The sequence below is a fragment of the Catharus ustulatus genome, chromosome 10 (assembly GCF_009819885.2).
Source record: "Catharus ustulatus isolate bCatUst1 chromosome 10, bCatUst1.pri.v2, whole genome shotgun sequence".
Taxonomy (NCBI): Eukaryota; Metazoa; Chordata; class Aves; order Passeriformes; family Turdidae; genus Catharus; species Catharus ustulatus.
The window spans coordinates 18483139-18504866 of NC_046230.1; the positions used below are offsets into that span (position 1 = coordinate 18483139).

General features: G+C 37.7%; 1 protein-coding gene across 2 annotated transcripts; it reads left to right on the plus strand.

Annotated features, from left to right (window-relative positions):
* Positions 1-673: 673 nt before the first annotated feature.
* On the plus strand, positions 674-19875 carry MCCC1 (methylcrotonyl-CoA carboxylase subunit 1). Of its 2 annotated transcripts, XM_033068592.2 has the most exons (19): positions 674-755; positions 1765-1811; positions 2777-2916; positions 3330-3425; positions 3578-3699; positions 4614-4761; positions 5545-5666; positions 6655-6766; positions 7220-7301; positions 8090-8217; positions 9138-9321; positions 9828-9937; positions 11151-11367; positions 12095-12181; positions 12734-12783; positions 14806-14943; positions 15617-15724; positions 16710-16781; positions 18300-19875. In XM_033068592.2, the coding sequence occupies exons 1-19, from the start codon at positions 700-702 to the stop codon at positions 18417-18419; spliced, it is 2139 nt and encodes a 712-aa protein (XP_032924483.1). In that variant the 5' UTR covers positions 674-699; the 3' UTR covers positions 18420-19875. The 2 variants fall into 2 exon arrangements, with proteins under 2 accessions (XP_032924483.1, XP_032924484.1); XM_033068593.2 differs by lacking the exons at positions 15617-15724; positions 16710-16781; positions 18300-19875 and having other exon boundaries at positions 13137-14898.
* The last annotated feature ends 1853 nt before the right edge of the window (positions 19876-21728 follow it).

Here is a 21728-nt window from a genome sequence, read left to right on the forward strand (position 1 = left end):
CTGCCCCATCCCTGGGAGTACCCAAGGCCGGGTTGGATGGGCTCGGCAGCAGCCTGGGCTGCTGGAAGTGTCCCTGCTCAAGGGAGAGAACTGTAATGGGATGGGCCTTAAGCTCCCTTCCAGCACAAATCTTCTGTGGCTCTGTGACCTGCAAAGTTCCACAGCCTGAGGGAGCAGAATGGATCCTGACGGGTTTTTATGTTTTCCTGATGCCACCGCTCTGTGACCTCCTCCGCCTGCATGAGGCGGTGTTGGTGCAGGATCTGGAGATGTTGTTATCCGGGGATAGTGTGTGATACGGGGATGTTGTGTGATTTGGGGATGTTGTGTTATCCGGGGATACGCACGCCTTCCCAACAACGCTCACGTTTGTGTGTCGCTGTCCTATTAAAATTCCCGATGTTATTCCCGAAGCAGCACGCCCAGCTGAGTCCGTGCACCCACAGAGCCGACACCCATTGAGGGTCACGCACCGTTTCACATTCAAATGAAATGTATTCCCCCTGCCCTGCCAGCCCCGCCCCGCTCGCCATTTGGCCGCTGCCCCCGCGCAGGCCCCGCCGTGTCGCGCTCCCTCCCCGTGCTTCGTTCCTCCCCCTGCCCCACTCCCTCCCCGTGCCCGCTCCCTCCCCGTGACGCGCTCCCTCCGCCCGCCAACGCCCCCTGAGGGCTTTCCCCGCTCCCGCCCCGCTCCCCAACATGGCGCTGGCGGCGGCCGAGCGGGGCCGCGGCTGCCTCGGGGCGCTGCGCCGGCTGTGAGTGCGGGCCGGGGGAGGCCGGGCCGGGGCAGCCGTGGGTGCGGGCCGGGGGCGGCCTGAGGAGCCGGGGGGAGCCGCCCGCAGCGAGCACGGAGCCCGCTGCCCGGGCAGGAGGGGCGGGGGCTCCGCGGGTCGTGAGGGGGCACACAGCAAGGCCGGGCTGCTCTGAGCGAAGGAAGAGCAAATAAACCCTCCCGGGCTGTAGGGAACGGCTGCAGCAGCTGCCGCGGGTGCCATGGAGCTGCCCGGCCCCGGGTCGGTCCGCAGGCCGTCACAGCTGTGAATTCAGCGCTTAGGACACGCACCAACTCCTCCTCCCCTTGCTACAGCCGAGCTCTGCTTGTGTGGTGCCGAGGGCGTCCCGTGTCTTTTTGTCCGATATCGCTTATAAAATGCTGGACTTGATCCAAAATTCCGCCTTTCTTTTACATACTAATTAAAACAGTTCCAGGAGTTTGCTTTCACGGTTCTATCCAGTCACTTCACTGCCGTTATCTCATTTAGTTCGCTTTAATCATCTGAGGTTTAGCTTTCCATTTCTGTCTCCATAGCTCACTCTTGCTCTTTTACATTCTTTTCTCTTGCACCTTTGCTGTACAAAAGCACCTCCTGTTGCCTTTTTCAGCTTTTTTATTTTATGGTTGCTCACTTCTTTCCCAAATACTTCATGACTTGGCGTCTCTGTAGTAAACAAATGCGTGTTGTTGGCTGGTCTGCACACCAAAAAGAGGCTTTTTGCTTGTTTATTTTAAGAAAACTCCTTGATTATTTCTGTCTGAATGCTGCCAAAAAAGCAAGGGGATAATTTTTATTGTGCCCAATTGAAAGTACTTAGGGAGAGATCTGGTGAAGTTTGAGCAACTTCCTTTGTTATACCTGAATATGTTTTGTGCAAATAGATGTAGCAGAAGTTTCAGTGCTGTCCTCTCACCTGAAAATAAAAATAGCTCAGTTGCCACTTCTTCATATGCACTTGTAACACTTCTGTCCCTTTATAATTGCACAGGCAATGGAACCAAATGCGAATATTTGTGAAATGGGCCTCAACAATAGGTATGCAATTTATCTTCTTTAGCTACTAGTTAAAATTTCTATGTAGTGTGAATGGTTTTAGAGTATTGGTGGCTGCAGGGTTTTTTAATAAATTTTTAGTGTCTTCACAGTTTTTGAAAGCAGGAACCTGTAGCTAACCTAACAGAAATCATCTTTAATGTTTAAACATTTTGTATAATTTTATCTATCATATTTAGGTGTATGGAAATTAATGAAAAGGTTTTTTTGTTATGTTTTCCTCTGAGTCTTTTTGTGATACAAATGTTGCAAAGTCTGTGAGAATTGTTTGATAGGCGTAATAGTATTTAAACAATATATGAAGGAGAGTAAAGGGGTTTAGCAAGATCATTTAAACTCACTCTGTGGTCATGTTATCTAAAAAGTTATGTTTGAGAATTCAGAGATCTATTTTCATTTTATTGTTTAGTCTTAAGTTCTTTAGTTCTCACTGAGGAGTCTCTGTTGGTGTTGGCCTTACACCTATCAAGTTGTGTCTGCTGGCATGACAGTTTGTAAGTTGCTGCTTAAAAAAGCCAAAACAACGGAAATTGAGACCTTTTCTGTTTCTTTGTCACTGTGTGTCAAGTGCTCTTCATATGTAAATCAGTTCTGTGGTGAGGGACACAACACAGCTTTGATTATTTCCTAGCTAATCCAAAAGGTACACAGCACAAATATAAGCATCACCTGTAATGCAGAAGTGGGTTTTTTTAGGGTTAGGATATATTTATTAAATTCTAAAAAAGAGAAAAAAAATGGCTTAAGCATGCTTCTGCATAAGGACTCTGAGTTAAAAATTCTAAGAAAAGCTTGGAAATGCTTTTGAGTGAAGCATGCTTTTTTCATTATTGAAGAAATGCATAAGCTTTATAAATAATGTAAAAGAGACCAGAATTTTAAAATTGCTTTGTTTCCAGGAATGCTTTTGTGGCTTGGTTTCTTACTGTGCTCATCCTTTCAAACAGGAGGTCACAGCATAGGGAAGATCCTCATCGCAAACCGAGGAGAAATCGCCTGCAGGGTGATGCGCACAGCCAAGAAAATGGGCGTGAAGTCTGTGGCAGTTTATAGTGAAGCAGACAGGAACTCCATGCACGTAGCAATGGTGAAGTATATTCATTAAATTTGTGGCTGATGTTCATTCATAACAGTGTTTTCATGGATAAGTTGCATGTGTAAAGCAGATTTGGGTGCTGATGCAAAGTTGCTTTTTGCTTCTGTAGACCTACTGCCAAGTTTTCCTTGAATGGATGGAAAGTTTGCCTGGTCTGTGTCTCAACATCTGACATCTTTACAGGAAGTGCATTCACGTTTGGCTCTCTGAATCTGGACAGCCAGGGGTTAGAGAATAGGCTGTGATTTTGGGGAAAAAGTCAGAATTTGTTTCACCCAGTTGAACCTCTCCATCAGGAAAGGCAGTGATTTAAACTGCAGCCTGATAGGTGATACATTTAGTTCAGAAACTCATTTAAATTTGCCAGTCAACAGTCTCTCTTGTATGTGTTTTTTGTAAAACAGGCAGATGAAGCATATTGCATTGGTCCACCACCCTCACAGCAGAGTTACTTGGCCATGGAGAAAATACTGCAGGTTGCCAAGGTCTCAGCAGCACAGGTAAGGAGATCAGGACCTTATATGTTCTGTTACTTCCATGTCTTCAGTTCTCTCTTTTTGTTCATCTTGCTTTTCCATAATGATCTATGAAGTTTGAACTTTCTAAGCTAAACTGATACAAAAAATAGGCTGGTAACATTATTCTGTTTTAGGCTATTCATCCAGGTTATGGTTTTCTCTCGGAAAACACAGAGTTTGCAGAGCTGTGTAAGCAACAGGGAATCATCTTCATAGGTCCTCCTTCATCTGCTATCAGAGATATGGGTATTAAAAGGTATCTATTCCTGATTTGTTACTTGGTTATGCAGTTTACAGCTTGGCAAAGCTGATTTTGTTAACAGATGATCACTTACTCTGTAATTGTTTTATTCTGTCAATTTGCATTGTATTTTTACGGTTTTCTTCAAAGGAATAAACTCCAAGTTTATAGATTTGTATAGAGATATAAACGGTCAAGATTGTTCAGTTATTGGGATTTTAGTAATTAAATAAGTAATAATTCTGCTTTTCCAGAATTGAAGCATTTCAGTGTGATATAAGTAAAGGTTCAGCAGTCAGATTGGATGGGTCAAAATAAGCACCAAATCATCAGGGTTATTGTGGCTCTGTTTAGTTCATCACAGAGGATCTTATTCTTAGTTACTTAGATCAAAGAAAGATTTTTAAGGTATGAAGTATAAATCAAGAATATGGAAATGAAGTTATTACTGACACAGGAACTATATCATAGTAGTTAGAGAGAATTAACTTTTTTATCACCTCATAATGTGAGAGTAAATTGCCTCAGTAATTTAACAAGCTTTGCATGCATTTTGGAAATTAGAGTTGTTATGTGTGAGTGTTTTATGTGTGGTGTGAATGTAGGCTCTGTAGTGAAAAGTTTTGCCTTAGTATAACTTTAAATATTGTAGGATACAGTGTTGTAATTTGAAAATGTTAACTTTTGGCATCTATGATGTGGAAAAGCCAGTCAAATTAAAGTGTAATCCTGCTAAGAGAGACAAAAATCTTGGAAGCATGTGCTGAATTACAGTCCAATCCTGTGTAACCCATCTATGCAAGTAGTCCTGTTGAGGTCTACCCAGGATCTATTTTCATGGAGAGAATTACCATTGGGAACATTAGGTTGGAGCTTAAAGTAAGAAAAAAAAATATTATCATTCTAAATATAAAACTGTTCTGTCAAAGCACTTCCAAAGCTATAATGTCTGCTGCTGGCGTTCCTGTTGTTGAAGGTTATCATGGAGAAGATCAGTCTGATGAGTGTCTAAAGGAACATGCCAGGAGAATTGGATACCCTGTAATGATAAAAGCTGTCCGTGGGGGTGGAGGAAAGGTAAGGAACTCCTCTGTTCATCATGTGCTGTAAAGCTGCCGTGTCTCAGGATCTATAACTCAGTATTCTAAAAGAGAACAAAACCTGGAAAAGTAATTTTTGTTAAAATTTATTATGAATGGCCAATCTAGTACTATGAAATCTCATTTCCCTTTGATATGCAGAAGATAAGTGGCTGGAATAAACTGGAGGAGTTTTGTTTATTTCAATGGATCTCCAGTAATTCACATAAGCAGAAAAGTTGTGCTATGCACTGATGCAAAATGAGATGACTTTAAATTGTTACTCTGTGATAGCTTCTGTGACTTCTTTTCCTAAAAGTTTTATATGTTGCATAAGAAATTATTAGCAATACTTTTTTGTGTCTCAATATTTTTAATGAGTGGTGAACTCCCAGTCTAAATCAGATTTTTCTGTGAAATAAATGTATAAACAAATTACAAATAGAAAATTTTAGTTATTTCCAAAATAGCTAGATATATTTTGTAAAAAATAAGGGGTTTTTCTGCCAGTCTTTGAAAATTTCTATTCTGTTTGAGTACAAAATTGAATTTTTTTGCTCACTTGTATCAGTGGAATGATAATATCTGCTTTTTACAATTCTTATGGCACTTTCAGTGGGACTAGGTAGGATTACCTTACTGGAAGCTGATGCACAATTCTGTTAAGGTTTATGAAAGAAAGAAAAAGTGTTAGTTTTAAGCTTATTTCTCACTCTGTGTGTGTCACAAGGTTTTTCATTGTGTACTGTATTTTTAGATAAGTTTTTTTCCTGTATTTTAGGGCATGAGGATTGCTCATTCAGAAAAGGAGTTTCTGGACCAATTAGAATCAGCAAGGAGAGAAGCAAAGAAGTCTTTTAATGATGATGCAATGCTGATTGAGAAATTTGTAGATAATCCAAGGTAAGAAATAGATGTTTCAATATAAACACTGTAATGTTTATTCTACTGTTAAATAGCTTAGTTGTAGGATTAAAATCGGTTTTGTCTTATTTGCACTATGGAAGTTGCTAATTTGGTCAAAATTGTTTATAATTTATTGAATTTCTTGTAGTGGCCTTGTTTTGAATGAGAGGTATTAGAATGCTACTGCTTGAGAGACAGGGCAGTGATTGAGCTTTTTAAAATTGATTTACATCTAGGGAAAAAAAAATCACTCTCTGATATTTACACTATAGACCTTAGTTAAGCTGTGATGTTGTTTGTGCTGGCCTCAGGTGTCCTAAACCAGTTATTTAATCTTCCTCTATTTTGATATTTCAAATAGAAGTGAGAGTCTTTAGCTCATGCCTGGCCAATGAAACTGAAGCATCACTATAGGGAAAGCATTTATTGCAAAGAAATTGAGGGTCTGCTTATGCTGTCAGGTAGGCATGAGAAAAATCTCATTGCTGAGGTATTTCTTTTGCCAGCATCAGGATGGCGATGTATTTTTATTAGTTTTGTGCATAAAATAAAATTATGACACCTATTAGTTGTCCTTTGAAATGGTGTTTGAAGTGAACAATGTTATTCCTGAACCAGGGCTGCTGCTGCCTCTTGTGAATTGCTGCACAGTAAATTATGAGAGAAATAATCATTATCAAATTAATAGTGGTTTTACTTTTATTATAATTACTAAGTAAGAGGTAGCAGCCTTCAGGTAAGTGTCTTGCTTATCCTACAATCTGTGAGATTTCACTACAGTAGTTGGTATTAGGAATCCTCTTTCATTTAGAAGATTGAGTCTAAAACACTTAAAATCCTGTGTAATAGCAGCCTCACTTCTACATTTTTGGCATTTATTTGAGGGCAGACAGTTAACCTTATAAGAAATCCTACTGAAATGTACAAGTTTGACGTCTGTTTGGGGCATTTAAAATACAATAAACCATTTATTTTTATGGAACAGGCATGTTGAAGTGCAGGTATTTGGTGACCAGCATGGCAATGCAGTGTATTTGTTTGAAAGAGACTGCAGTGTGCAAAGGAGGCATCAGAAAATCATTGAAGAGGCACCAGGGGTGAGCAGAAAATTGATAACAGTTTTTAGGAATTGACATGTTTTTATAGTAATTGGTATCCCCTGTTGAATGTATGTGGTGGGTAATAATTTATTTGTAATTCTCAGACCTGTTTTAGTTGTTCTGCAGAAGATGTTCTAATTGGAAAAAAACCTCCATTCTTTAGGAAAATGATTCTCAGAGAAATATTTTGTAGATTTCAATATAATATAGATCAGGGTTTCACTAAATTTGTTAAATACTGTTAAATATTAATGTATACCAGGTTTAATATCACCAAACTTAACGGATTATTGTTATTGTTATTGTTATTGTTATTATTATTATTATTATTATTATTATTATTATTATTATTATTATTATTATTATTATTATTATTATTATTATTATTATTATTATTATTATTATTATTATTATTATTATTATTATTATTATTATTGTTATTATTTCCAGCCAGGAATTAGTCCAGAGGTTCGAAGGAGACTTGGAGAAGCTGCTGTCAAAGCAGCTAAAGCAGTGAATTACGTGGGAGCAGGTCAGTCTGGGGAGGTGCAGCTTTTAACTTAATGAGACTTTAAGTCTCAAGCAAATGGCATCTGATTGTTTTTGAGTATGACACACATCCCTCAAATTTTTGAGGTTTAAGCAAGTAATCATGTAGTTAATTCTGATGTAATTACAGATTTAAATTAGCATACCTGAGCTCAAGACCAGTGGCAGCTGAAGGACAGAAAGAAAAAAATTCAGAGCAGATAATTTGATCAACACAACTGTTGTTGGAAAGTGAACATTATCAATTAGTAAGTTTGAGCTGAGCAAGGGGAAAATAATTCCTCTTCTAGTATACAAAGGTAATACTTTATATGCAAACAGTGAAATCTTTAAAAGAAAAACACAAGTCACTGTAAATTCCACACCATTTCCCAGATGAAAAATAACCTCTTAAAATTATTTGTAACTTTGTTTTCTCACTGCTTTCTTTGGCTGTTTATTAAAAATAATTACACACCCTGTGAATATTCAGAATACTTCCAAACAGTCATGGTGCACTTTTTAAAGTGCTAATGAAATGCAGCTCTTACTGTAGAGAATGGCAACTAAACAACACAGGTTATGTAAATGTACAAGGAAACAACCCTTCTGCTTTTCAGACATCAGTTTTGTGACCCCTTTAGATTATTTGTATAGAATTCAATTAAATTCAGTGTGTCTGATTTAGAAATAATAGTCTTGGTGTAGTTGAATTAAGTGTCTTGGGTGTCTTTTCCACAAATGGAAACCTAAGATCTCTTTGGTGAAGTGTCCTTTTGTTAAATACTTCAGGAACAGTCGAATTTATTATGGACTCCCAGCATAATTTTTACTTCATGGAGATGAATACCAGGCTGCAAGTGGAGCACCCAGTTACAGAGATGATCACTGGGACAGACTTGGTAGAGTGGCAGCTCAGGGTGAGTGTTAGCTGATTTTATATGTTGGGTTTCCTGAGTGCTCTGTGACACTGCCTGTGAGAGGCCAGATGTGTTTCCTGATCTCATCTCCTGCTCAGCTGACAGGGTAGAGTTTCCTAGCTCCACAAGAGCATCTCACATTGCTGTATTGGATGTAGAGCATTGTGTAGGTGCTCTGAATTTCAACCAGTCCTCTCCCAGCTGTGTAGAGAGAAAACATTTTTAAAGTGCATTACAGGCAGTGTGGGAAATGGGAGGGAGTAGGGTCCTGATCTTTCTCTTGCTGTGCTGAAAGGTTTCTAAAACTCCAATTGAAATGTATCTGTGGCCCAAAAATCATTCTTGCATCTGTAGGAGGCTGTAGGAGGAAAAAATCTTCACAAAAACTTATGTCTGATGTTATACCAGTATAGCCACAATCTGAAATAAATGTACAGAGGACTGGACTGGAGCAGGGGATTTCCTCACACACCCAATTTGCAGAGATTATTCACACATTCGAATGATCACAGGAGGTTTTGGGTATTAGGGAGCTTGAAATAAAACCCAGTTCTGTTTGGATAAATCCAAAAGTGAGGACAGCAGCTTAAGTAGTGAGATTAAGGGTGGGGAAGTATTTACTGTAATCAAAAAGAAAATTAAAATGGCAAATGCTGATGGAAAAAGAAGGAACATTTTCTTCCTTATCTAGGCATGGAAATTGGGAATTGAATCCTGACTTAGAACAGGGATCAAACAACACTGGAAGAAAGAGAGAGAGAAGGTGGACAGGTTCAGTGGTCTTGGCACTGTTTTTGTCCTTGTGCTTTTTAAAATGTGCTTCTTAGTTGTTCATGTTTAGAAAAAAGATAGTTAATATTTCATATATCAGCACTCCAGAATATTGATCCTGTATTAAAGAAAAAACCTGTTGTTTTCAGGTTGCAGCAGGAGAGAAGATTCCTCTAACACAGGAAGAGATCCTGCTCCAGGGCCATGCATTTGAAGCTAGGATATATGCTGAAGACCCTAATAATAACTTTATGCCAGGGGCTGGGCCACTGTTGCACTTATCCACACCCCCTGCAGATCGTTTCACCAGGATAGAGACTGGAGTCAGGCAAGGTAAAACTGAAGGCAGTGATGGAAGAAGAAATAATTAACATCAAGAACTTTTCTTTGTAAGCATTTACCTCTTTGGCCTAAATAAGTTTGTCTAAAAGAGTGTTGTTATAAAGACAAATCCCTACAGAATTATTCTTCCTTGTTCTGTTGGTCAATCACTGAATATTTTATTTACCTCTTCTTTATCTCTACCCAAATTAATGTCCACTGGTTCGGGGTGGTGATATTCTCCTCACTATTTAGCAATCCTGCATTCTGATTGCAATTATAAAAATAGAATTTGAGTAATGTTACAAAAATTTATACAAAGTCTGTGCTGAAGTTACCCTTGAAATTGAAATGCAAGGTCACATTATCATGTCTTGGAACAACTGTAATCTTGAGAGAAATGTGGCCATGAGTTGTGCCCCAACTGGGTGCCATGTGGTGTCCAGTACTCTGCATTAGCAACTTTCATAAATACTGGGCTGCATGTTAAAGCATTTGTTTTTATTGCCACATTGTAGGTGATGAGGTTTCTGTGCACTATGACCCCATGATTGCAAAGCTGGTGGTCTGGGCTGAGGACCGGCAGGCGGCTCTCAGAAGGCTGCGCTACAGTTTGCACCAGTATAATGTAAGTGGGAGGAGCCCAGTGTGATAGCACAGCTTCAGCCAGCAAAGTATGCAGAAAACACAGCAGAAAAACAAAAGTGGTTTCCAAAAGGAAGCCTGCATTGCTGTTGCCATTTCAAATTCATTTATTGTTTGCAGAAGTTGTATATTTCCCAATTTGCAAACTGGTTTTATTGGTGGGGTGAGTAAAAATAAGTGTGAAGCCCAGATTTACACCTAGATTTGTAAATGTATGGTATCTTCAGTTTGAAGATGCTCCTGGGACTTTGTGGAAGGGTAAGGCTAAACAACATTTCCAATTGTAGTGCAGGCTTTCTCAGACTTAAAGGGTTTGTTAGGTGGAATTTTTGTCAGACAATTTTTAGTTGTAGTTTTTAATTTATAAAAAGAACTAATTTTTTAGACTATACACGTGGTAAAGAAATATGCTGTCAGTTCATTTTAAGAAGCATTCCATTCTTCCCCTGTGAAAACTAGAGGCATTATAACTGTTTTCAAAAGCGGAATTCAGAAGGTTTGGTTTGAGGTGAGACTGAATATTACTTGTGCAGAACTAATTTACACTTTTAAATCAACAACATGGACATAACTGAGGTAGTGATAATGTTGTGCCCGTTATTGTTTTAGCTAAAAATGAAATTTACTGCAAGGGAAAGAGATAAAAGAATTCTCTTGCTTTTTCCAGAATTTTCTTAGTAGTTCTGTCAGTACATGTTGACAGCATAACAGTTAGCAGTTTCACTGATTTCTCTAAAATAATACTGTTTTATTAGGTGTATTTTTCACTACAGGAAATAGATAGTATCTAGTAAACTTATGGAAGTCCCTGTTCCTACTTTTTACTATTAAAATATCAAATATGGGATACTGAAACTATTGTAACTCATTTTTAATAAGAAGCACTTGTCAAGTTAAGAATGATCTTTTAAGTACTCAGAGCACCATTTTCCAAAAGTAGGGTTTTTTCTGAAATTACCTCCTGTTACTGTTTCTGGAAAACTTGCTCAGCTTCACAGTGGACAAAGGCAGCATTTAGGAAAGAGTGTTTTGAGAAAGTAGCTTTTGGGTTTTTGGAATTTTTTTTTGGTCTTTTTACAGTCAGTGGTTTAATTGGTAATAAAACAGACCAGTTGAATGAATTACATTTTATTGATAAACTTTGTGAGCAGAAAGCTGTGTATTCATAACTCAGTTATGCTTCTGTTTCTTTACAGATTGTAGGATTAAGCACTAATATTGATTTCTTACTGAGCCTGTCAGGACACCCACAGTTTGAGGCTGGAAATGTGCACACTAATTTCATTCCTCAACACCATGATGAACTATTTCCAACCAAAAAAGCAACTCCACATGAAGTTATGTGTCAGGCAGCTCTAGGGCTCATCCTGAAAGAGAAGATGCTAACAGATGCTTTTAGAGATCAGTCAGATGGTAAGGATCAATGTTTTGTACTGTTTTATTTTATGAGTTCATGTGCAGCTATTTAATTTGGATGCTCTTTCTTTGCCCTACTTTGTGCCTGCTCAGGGTTCTGCATTCTGGCATCTCCCAGATATTTACATACAGAGCAGACTGTAACTTTTGTTAAGGGTCAGATATGGAATGTGTCACCACTGTGAAGTCCAGAGTGCTTCCCAGAGCCCTTCAGACAGGGAGTATCCAAAAGACCTTGAGATTCATTGCCACTGACACTGTGAGCTCTTTGCTCTTGATAAGCACAAGCAGTGACCTTCTGCCTCTGTTAGTCCTACAGCTGGCCCAAAGTCTGCAAACAAAACTGGCTCTGCTCAGAATGGGAGAGGCAGTGGGGTTTAAAGGAACCCTCACCTAAAGGTTAATCAGGACCAGCTATGGTGTAGTTGATTATCCCATTCTCTCTGGTCCTGTTCAAGGATGTGTTCATGGAAAACAACCAGTGCCCTTCTTAGTGTCATGTTTTCTCTAGGTCACAGAGCATCAGTTTATTCAGTGTTGAAGATCAAGGAATTGTTCCCCTCTGTGACTACAGTAGTTCCCCAGTCTTTTCTGTGCAATATAAATACATAAATGTGAAGCTAGGCTAGTAACAGTAGGAGAAGGATTTTAAGGCTTAAGTTCTAAGTGTTGTTTTTTGCTGAAGTAGAATGAAAATAATGTCTCTATGTGTTTTGTGTTTTAGATAAATTCTCACCCTTTGCATCCAGCACTGGTAGAAGAATAAATATATGTTACACTAGAAAACTGTCTCTGCTGGACGGGGAAAATAGTAAGTTAATAAAAAAGTGTGTGGATGGATAAAGTTATTTTAACTATGCTTGAAAATTCAGGCTAAGAAACAGCATAGAAGCAGTATGAATTTTATGCAGTGTAAACTGGGAATTCACAGAATTGCATATTTAATCCACACTGTTAGATCCTGAGGACATGTAAACCAAATTCACATGACTACTAATTAATGCTCATCATTTAAATTAATGAGGTTGAGATTTTAAAAATCGCAGTGTCATTCATTTTTTTTTTTTAACTTCATTTTGGTATGAAAGAGCTCAGTACTTTCTGCCCTCACAAAGTTGTTTTCTGTCCAGATAATACAGATTTCAGAGCATGATTTCAGGTGTTGATCTTTGAAAGAAGACTTGTCTGGAATTTATTATGAAATCTACCATGTGTAGTAAGCTGATCTGAAAATACTTGTCTTTATCTTAGTGTTGGTAGGCCTCATTTTTATCAAGAAAGCCTTGATACTGATTAGATGTCATAATTCTCTAGATACTCTAATTAAATCTACTCACACATGCATATTTTGTTTTATTAACAGCTGTGGATGTAGCAGTAAGTTACAATCAAGATGGGTCATACAAAATGCAGGTACAAGTACAATTTTTTCACATACTTCATTAGATTAAAAAATCAATTCCTTGTAGAGTTCTCTTAGCATTTTGTTACTTAAGTTGCTTGGTGATTGCAGATGCAGGATTCTTTTTTTAGGAGTTTGCTTGTATCCATTGCTGTATATTGTTACTTTGACCTGAAATTATCTGTGCTAGATGCTGGATTGGCATGGAAGAGCGATTAAAATGCTTCTGAAAATAAGGCTAAGAACAGCGTTTGTGTTTTCAGTGTTTAAAGGTCTTATTCTTTATTTTCCATGTTAAATTTGTCTTTCTAAAACATGGGAAGTTAGATTGAAATCTGCATTTAAAAAGACTTTTTTTCCACAGGACTCCTGCTTTATTCTCTGCATGAGAATGGATCTCCTGTGGGATAAATAAAAGCTTTCTAGAGCATTATCTGCAAGATAACATTTTATTTTGAAGATGGAAACTGGAGTGTGATTAGCAGCTGAGGAATCTGGTTAGATAATTGAATGATACCCGATAGAATTGGCTTCTTTGTCCATGCTGTAGAGCTCTTGTAGTAAACAGCTCAAGGTGCCTTAGTTGTAGATAATTTTGTGTGTGCACATGTGAGAGGCTCCAGTTGTGGCTTAAGGGGGTTGTGTTTGGCTGGATGTTGAATATCCTTCTTGCATCCCCTGTAGTTGAATGTCTTACTCTTTCAGATTTGGCACCCAGAATGGATCCATATTCAAGAATGAAGTCTCTGTAGTTCTACTTCTTGTTTTAATAGTCAGAAAAAGGGCAATTAAGAGAAAAAGTATTTATGAACTGCTTACAGATGGGTGTAGTAGAAAAATGGGGATAAAATTATTGTGCTTTCAAGGGTATAACCACATCATGGTAACTCAAACCTTTACTTCTACTGATATGAAAACTGAGAACCCACATCCCTCCTGTAATACCTGGGTTATTTTGAGTGTATTGATTATCTGTGCAATGCCTGACAGCTTTTACACTTGAGCCTTATCTCAGAAGTCACATCAGCAACAATTAAAAGAGGCTAGAAGGGATGTAGGGACCATTTGTGGAGGGAAGTGTAACTGGGGAGAGTGTAGACTCCTAGGGAAGAAGGAAGGGGATTGACATGGAAATGGAGAGCAGCTGGAGGTAAGAGATGTAAAGACATAAATGGGGGCTTATTGTGAGGTGGACAGTGCCTCTGGAGTGTTACAGAACCTGTCCTGAGGCACATCAACCAGGGCAGGTGGCTGGGCCTAGAACTGGCAGGCACTCACTGCTCAGGGCTCAGTGTTAGATCAACAGGATCCTTTCAGTGCATGTTTTCAGTGGAAGAATAATTTGCAACTGTGTAAATGAAGACTTGAGTTTCGTTTCTGCTTGTACCATCCTGAAAGACCAGCAAGTCTCTGATCCTTTGCTCAGTGATGTCAGACTTGGAAGTAAACATGAGAGTGAAATGTAATGTATTCACCCTTGTGTTCCTACAGTCTGTGTGCTGCAGTTGTGGTACAGTGCAGCTTCCACTGAAGGAAAGGGTGGGAAGGGATGAAGGGTACTCATAAGTAAATGACCTTTCTGTTTGATCTTTCTTTAGCAGTTTTGGTGTCTCATTGGCACTGTTTCCATTACTGCTCTGTTCCTTTGTAGGTTTACTGAATATGTTGTAGTTCTTGTCCTGCAAGCTTCCATGACAGAGGAAGTCACCTCTCTTTTGGAAAACATTGTGGAATGTGTCAGCTGAATACTATGGATTCTTCAGTTTGAAAAAAGTCAGGATGCTAGGACAAATTAAAAATATTGGATTTTAATAGCATCATTAAACTGAATATTCTGGGGGTTTTTGTTTGTTTTTCTTGAGAAATAGTATATCTTTGTTTAAGATAAAAATTGTCCTGAGTGGACAATTTTTTTTTTTAAATTCCAGAGTTGTCTGTGCAGAATCACAGGTTATGAGGGTACAAATACAATCTTTTGATTTATTGCTTGTGGGAGGTTAACCTTTGTCCTTATGAAAGCATTTAACTTTCAGATTCAAGATAAAACGTTCCAGATTTCTGGAGAGATCTTGAAAGAAGGTGATTCACTTTACTTGAGGTCTTCAGTAAATGGGACAGTGTCTAAGTCCAAGTTGGTCATTTTGGACAACACCATTTATCTGTTCTTCCCGGTAAAGTTCCTTTCTTTATTATCACAAATTTAAAATTTTGGAATTTAATCCATGTAAATGAACAATAGAAATTGCAATAGAATGTGAAAGAGAACCACAATTTCAGTTTCTTACTTTGATTTATGAAGTTTAGATACTTGTTGGATTGTTGTTCTAATTAGAAATTCATTGCTTATGGTGAGTGAGAAAATGAATTAAGTTTTTGAAAGTTAAAATACATTTGGTGAGTCAGGTTTGGAAATGATGGTTTAGGAGGGGGGAACACAAAATACTGAATTTGTCAGGTATTTAAGTTTCTCACAGAACAGTAGCAAGTACTTCAGACTCACAATTATTTGAAAGGTCTTGTAACTGGTGTTTTAGTTTCAGTTACGTTTTTTAAATTATATGACAAAAAATAAATTAATATTGGTCAGAGGAAGGATAACTTCAGCTAACATTAAAATATGCAATTATTAGTTACCATGGCATTATATGCATTGCATATATGCAGAAAGAAGAGGTATCCTAAATTGCATTATTAGGTTGGTAATTTTTTATTTACAGTTAAAACATTGTAAGGCCTTAGAGTTACTCAATAATAATGTAATCAAAATAAATAAATTTACAGCCCATCTACTGGTGCTGTTATTTCATGTTGTTAACTCACCTGTCCTGGATTTCCTTTTTGTAGGAAGGCAGTGCTCAGATTGGCCTCCCTGTGCCCAAGTACTTGTCTGCAGTGAGTTCAGGGGCAGAGCAAAGCGGAGCTGTGGCACCCATGACAGGCACAGTAGAAAAGGTAATTATAACAACATGGATGGGACCTGAATTCCCCAATATATTCAAATTTACTTTGCCAGAAACAGTGCTTCTGTACTGCCAGGAAAGAGCTGGGGCCAGAATTGTCAGTGCTGTGTGACTTCTGATTGGAAAATGCTTTGTTTACTCTGAGTTTTCAGCAGCCACCCAGGGCTTTTTAAGGTTTCCATTCTTTCTTTAGAGCTCTGGAAGATCTGAGCTAATGCTACTGCTTAAGTAATTTTTTTTTCATCTTAATTACTTCCCAAGTCAAAGCTCCCTGAAGTGTTACAGGCTGTTTGGTTCATTTCATCTAATGAAAGAGTGAGATGCACTTGGAAAAAAAATACTCAGAAATGCCTCTTTTGTTAAGCTGTGAATTTATTTCATTTTCTTTAGCTCACCAAGTCTTGTGATTCTCTATACAGTGACAAAGTTTCAACAAAAAGATTTTCCATAGAGTTTAGTGGTTGAAGGATTCAGTCACTAATAAAAAGGCATGAAGGGTGGAGTACATGGAACATGGATCTCTGACATCCTGAATGAACACTCCAAATCAGATTAATTGTTGAAAAATGAGGTGGCTTCTGCCATCTTCATTCTGGATGCTATTTTAAAGACTTTAGGGACTGGCTGCAGGAAGAGGTTCTGCACTTTTCTCAAAACAGAATTGCTGAAGCCTAGAAAGGGTAGAACATACATCATCTCTTCTAGTTTCTTCTTTGATGGGTAAATGGCTTCCTGGTCATCCTGTCATCTGGTACTGACCCCCTTTCTGTAGGATCTGCCTTCCCTTGAAGAGATCTGTCTAGAACTATTCCCTATCTTGAGAGCTCAGATACCCAGACCAACAAAAAATAAAGATTAATATGAGGCTGTTTTGCAAAACCTCACTCCCTCTGTGCAGTGTGTTAGTCAAGATCCAGCTGATTTTGAGTGGTACAGACATAAATGATTTTTTCCCCCAATTTTCCCCTGAATTGCAGGTGTTTGTGAAAGCAGGGGATAAGGTTCAGACTGGAGACCCTCTAATGGTTATGATTGCTATGAAAATGGAGGTAAGTAACATGTAAAGGTTTTAATTACTGAGAAAATAAAAATCTGCTCAAAACTTAATAATTTTTTTCTGCATTATTGAAGTTCAGTGTAGAGTGCAGCTTGCAGATATCAGTATCACTTCATCTGCTGTAACATCAGTGTTGTGTCAGACTAGATTTCAGAGGATTATATTTGCTGTTACTTTACTAACAAATGATTATATAATCCATGGTATTCTGCAGCTGTTTTAACATGCATTTGGGTGGTGGTGCCAGGCCTTCTGTCCCCTCCTCTCCTTTGACTTTTCTAGCACAAAACTGTCTTGGTGTGAATTTTGCTCCCTGATGGATGCAGGTACTTCAGGCAGAAATTTAGTAATGGAGACTTTGTAAATATGCACAGGATTCTTCTTGTGTATAACCCTATTATTATTAATATTATTATTATTAACATCATCATCATAAAGTTTTATGAAGTGCACACTAAAGATTCCATGTAATTATCCACACAGCATGTAGAGGACTGGCATTTTGGTCATTTTACCTTGTCATAGAGCTTGATTGTGGCTCAGACTGCTTGAATTACAATTTGTGTAGCCTGAACTGGTTTGGTTTGACTATTAGTTTAAAATAAACCTCAATTTGTGGCAGCAGAACTAACACTGTTGGGAAAATCTGCCTTTCTCTTATTGTGTTCTTTTTTAAATTACACTAAAACTATATTAAGTAAAACTGTGTGCACTAAAAAAACCCAACACATAAAATTCTTTGCAGTTGGATGCTAGATGTGTTTGTGTCTCTCCAGCTGATATCCAGACTGACATTATCTGAATAATATAAAAACACTGAAATATAAAATGTAAAATTCAAAAAGCAAATTATTATTTGAAGATTTCTTAGATGTGAGGATTTAATATCTGACCTTAAATGTTTTGATGCTACACTAACCCTATGTAGAAAACTACCAAGAAGCAAACTACAATATCAAACTTGCCTGGTACAATGACAGACAGACCATTTGGGTGTAAGCTTGCTGTTCCTTTACTGTCATTAGTAGCTGTATTTGTGTTTTATCTGCATTTTTGCCAAATATCTGCCCCCTGAAGAGACCTCCTGTCCAGAAAACAGAAATATCTTTAGTAAATCTGGAAATTTCTCTTACGGGAACAAATCTGCTCTCTGATTACCATCTTGGATTAAAACTGGATTATTTCTGTCTGGTATTTATTACAACAACAGAAAGTATTAGTGAGGTAAAATAACACTCAGCTGTTAATACTGACAATTCATATGATGATAATAATTCATATAAATACACTATATAGCATTTTGCTCCCCAGTATACTTATCAAATATTCATGAGAAATTAAAACTTGAAAATAGACTAGAATAATGTTTAGGAGAAGATTTAAAATAAAGCATGTCAGAGGAAGGAATGTAGTGTGTTCAAGGAGTAATACTGGCATTTACTGGAGAGAGGGAGAGGGGAGGGAAAGCCCTGAGTTGTCTGCTGTTCACTCTGGCTGTGTTTCTGTGCAGCACACCATAAGGGCTCCCAAGGCAGGAGTGATTAAAAAGGTCAACTTCCAAGAAGGTGCCCAGGCCAACAGACATGCTCCACTCGTTGAATTCATGGATGAAGAGGCAGAGTCAAAATAAAATTCAAGGAAGGTGCATTTTAATTTTTTCTACTTTGCTGATTTTCTCCCAGAAGATTTCTTCATATTTTCAGCAAACTGTTTTGTATGAATGGGGGATTGGTTTCCTCTGCACTTGCTGCATAGTTTGACTGTAAATTATGCTGACTTCACTGAAATTTGGGTATCACTATACTGTAATTGTATTTATAACTTGTGGACCTATCTGATTGTTGTCCAGTGGTTGTTTGCCTGTGGAAAGGCGTTAGACTGGAAGAAGGTGTGAAACTCTGAAAGGAACAGAGAGGTTAATAAGGACTATAAGGTACAGACAGGTTGGGTTCTTCTGCCTACTTATTCACAGCTGCCTTTTTTCCCTTTTAATATGTGAGGTTTGATTTGAAGGAAATCTGAAAGACAGTTGGTTCTACTTTCTGGAAAAATTCCTGTTTGTGGCTTATGTTTTTGCCTTAATAGGGAATTTAGGATTGTTCCTTAGCCCAGAATCCCTCTCAGTCATTTCTGGTGCATCTCTTTTTCCTGTTTACCTCAATAAGTTGTGAAAATTTGCATTTCAAAAATTATTTTAATATACCTCAAAATATCTGGTACCAAGCATTTTTCAAATACATTAGCTACACTAATCAAAGTTAAAATGTAACTGCTTTCCAAAAATACCATTTGAACTTTAAACATGAAATAGTAACACAGAAAGATATACTTATTTAATACTTTGTGTGCCAAAATACAATACTGACTTAAAAATCTTGATTACTGTTACTATATTGTTCATGTTCTAGTGTATTTCTTACTGGCTGGAATGAAGTACACCACAGTCTATAACAACATGAATGTTAGTAATAGATTTTTTTTTGTATCTGCAGGGTTTCAGAAAGGAAAATTGCTAGGTTTTTGGATATGGAAAGAAAAAGAATTCTCAGACTAAGCATACTCATCATTTGCCATAAATTTATTTTAACTTATTTAACCAGTACCTTAGAGAAACAAGGGAAAGAAAACTTGTTTTAATTGTTGCAAACTTTGAAAGTCTTCTCATCTTTCAGTTAATGTGAAGTTCTATTATCATGTAAAGTTTTGGTATGCTAATTTAATTCAATAATCTGTTTTATACTGCAGAAAGGAAAAATCAGATGCTGCAGTGCTCCCAAATCTGTAGTTCAATCTGTGCAAATGGACCCTTACCTGAAATCTCCTTTCTGAATCAATATACAGTATCATGGGGAATTCTCTGATCTGCTTTTATAATTGTGCAGCCTTGTCTGCAGTGCAGAAAAAAGTGGTAAAAAAAGCAAAGTCTGTGGATGATCAGTATATTAAAAGCATATTTTAATACTTTTCAATTTTCCTTCCTATCATATGGTCACCTAGCAAATAATTCAACTCCAGTGATCATCTTGTAGAATATTGCCACAGTGATTTTTCATTATTGCCAAATAAAAATTAAGCACAACTTGGAATGTTTGTTTTGATTTTTCTCCATTTTGTTCTTTCCTTGGTTGTTTCTGTTCATGAATTGGGTTAGAGGGTTTAAGCAGCTGGTTTTGTATCATCTGATGATGATGAGCACAATCTGCAGATCACATTTAGTAATCCAGATACCGTGATGGTTTCACTGCAGGTAAGGTTAGGCACTTGTTTTATCCAGAATTGAATCTCTATATAGAAACATGAGCTCAGCCCAGAAGAAACCCAGCAGCTTGGCATTTATTTTATTCTCTCTCTGTGACATGGCTGCACTGAATCTGTACCAAAACATTAAAACTCCCAGCAGGAGGTTCTGTGCCCGCTCAGTCTGCACAGCTTGGCTGCACACAGCCAGTGCAGCAAAACATTCCCTGGGAGCTGACAAAATGTCTTCCCTTCAGAGCCAGGGGAGACAAATAATCTCACCAGTGCTCATTTTCCCTCACTTCTCAACAATTAGCTGTTAGGTTTTTATCTCTTTCGGTTTCTACTGAAATAGATTTTTCAGATAGTGATGGTTTTGTTTATTTAAGAAAAATCTCTTGCAGAAAGCACTGTCAGAGTTTGCACACTTGAAATGTTTTACTGCAGTGTGATTTCATTGAACTTGGAGATGCTCAAAGAATTATTAAAGGTAGGTTGTTCCCATACCAGTTTCTTAGTTAACAAAATATTCATTAATCTTCAGTTTATTACAAGTAATTTTTTGTGTTATGAATGTGAATTGGTCAGAGCCCTAGCACAGTAACATAGCTGTTGCTGTTGTTGTCTCTAAAACACTTAATGGCAGACTAAGAAAAACATTAGTACACTAATTGTACTTAAGAATAAGGGGTTTTTTTAACCTTTTATACATCAAATATCAATACCATAGAGTCACAAAGTTTTCAGAGTGTATTGTATCCCTTGTTGTAATGTTTGCACCAGCTAGTTACCAGGAAATCCTAGTTTCAAGTCTTCATGCTGATTAAAAAATGAATACTCAAGTGGTTTTTGGCAGGACCTTTAAAATTTAGTCAATGGTAGGGGAAAAAAAAGTTCATCTGGACACACAACTCTTTCATTAAAGTAACTTGTTGATACTGAGATACCAACCAGTGCACTATCACAGGTATATTCACTGCTGTTGATAATCCTTGAGCAGATCAGGAATTGTCTGTGTTGTTTGTAACAAGCTCAGCTGTGCTGAGTAGAATGTGTTTACTGAACAATCAATAGCAATTGATTAAGTTCTGGACTACCAGCTTTTACACAAAGTATATTCTCAACAGGTACTTCAACTTCTTGTACAGTTATGTTCCAAACAGAGATTTTTACACACAAATGCCTCGCAGGCAAATATCACTTAGTGCCTCTATAATACTGAGGCATATCCTTCTGCATAAGAATTCCATTTGGAAAATAATATACACTACTGAATGCTGTGCTAAAAAATCAATATTGCAGAAATTCATAATTGAAACCTTGATATTTATTTTTATGTGATCCAACTGAATTTCTTGGAAGAGAGCCTGGATTCTAAAAGCAATGTTGAGACATTTGATGTTAGCTTAAAACCTGTTGATTATACAATGAATTCACATTAAAACAAACATGGATATTCTGGTTGAATACACCATGTTTTTTATTACAGCAGTAATTAATAAAACACATCTGGAGCCCTGCTGGCTTTTAAAATCATAATGGTTGCTGGATTGTAGCTTTAATCTGTGTCCTGGTTTCAGCTGGGAGTTAACTTTGTTCCTAGTAGCTGGTCCAGGGCTGTGTTTTGGAGTTAGTGAGAGAATAATGTTGGTAACAAACTGGTGTTTTGGTTGTTGCTGAGTCCTGCTTCCTCTAAGTTAAA

Coding starts and splice junctions, on each gene's coding strand:
- MCCC1 (XM_033068592.2), top strand. CDS start 700: ATGGCGCTGGCGGCGGCCGAGCGGGGCCGCGGCTGCCTCGGGGCGCTG. Junction 7,302..8,089: donor AGTGAATTACGTGGGAGCAG/GTCAGTCTGGGG, acceptor TAAATACTTCAG/GAACAGTCGAATTTATTATG. Junction 15,725..16,709: donor TGACAGGCACAGTAGAAAAG/GTAATTATAACA, acceptor CCTGAATTGCAG/GTGTTTGTGAAAGCAGGGGA.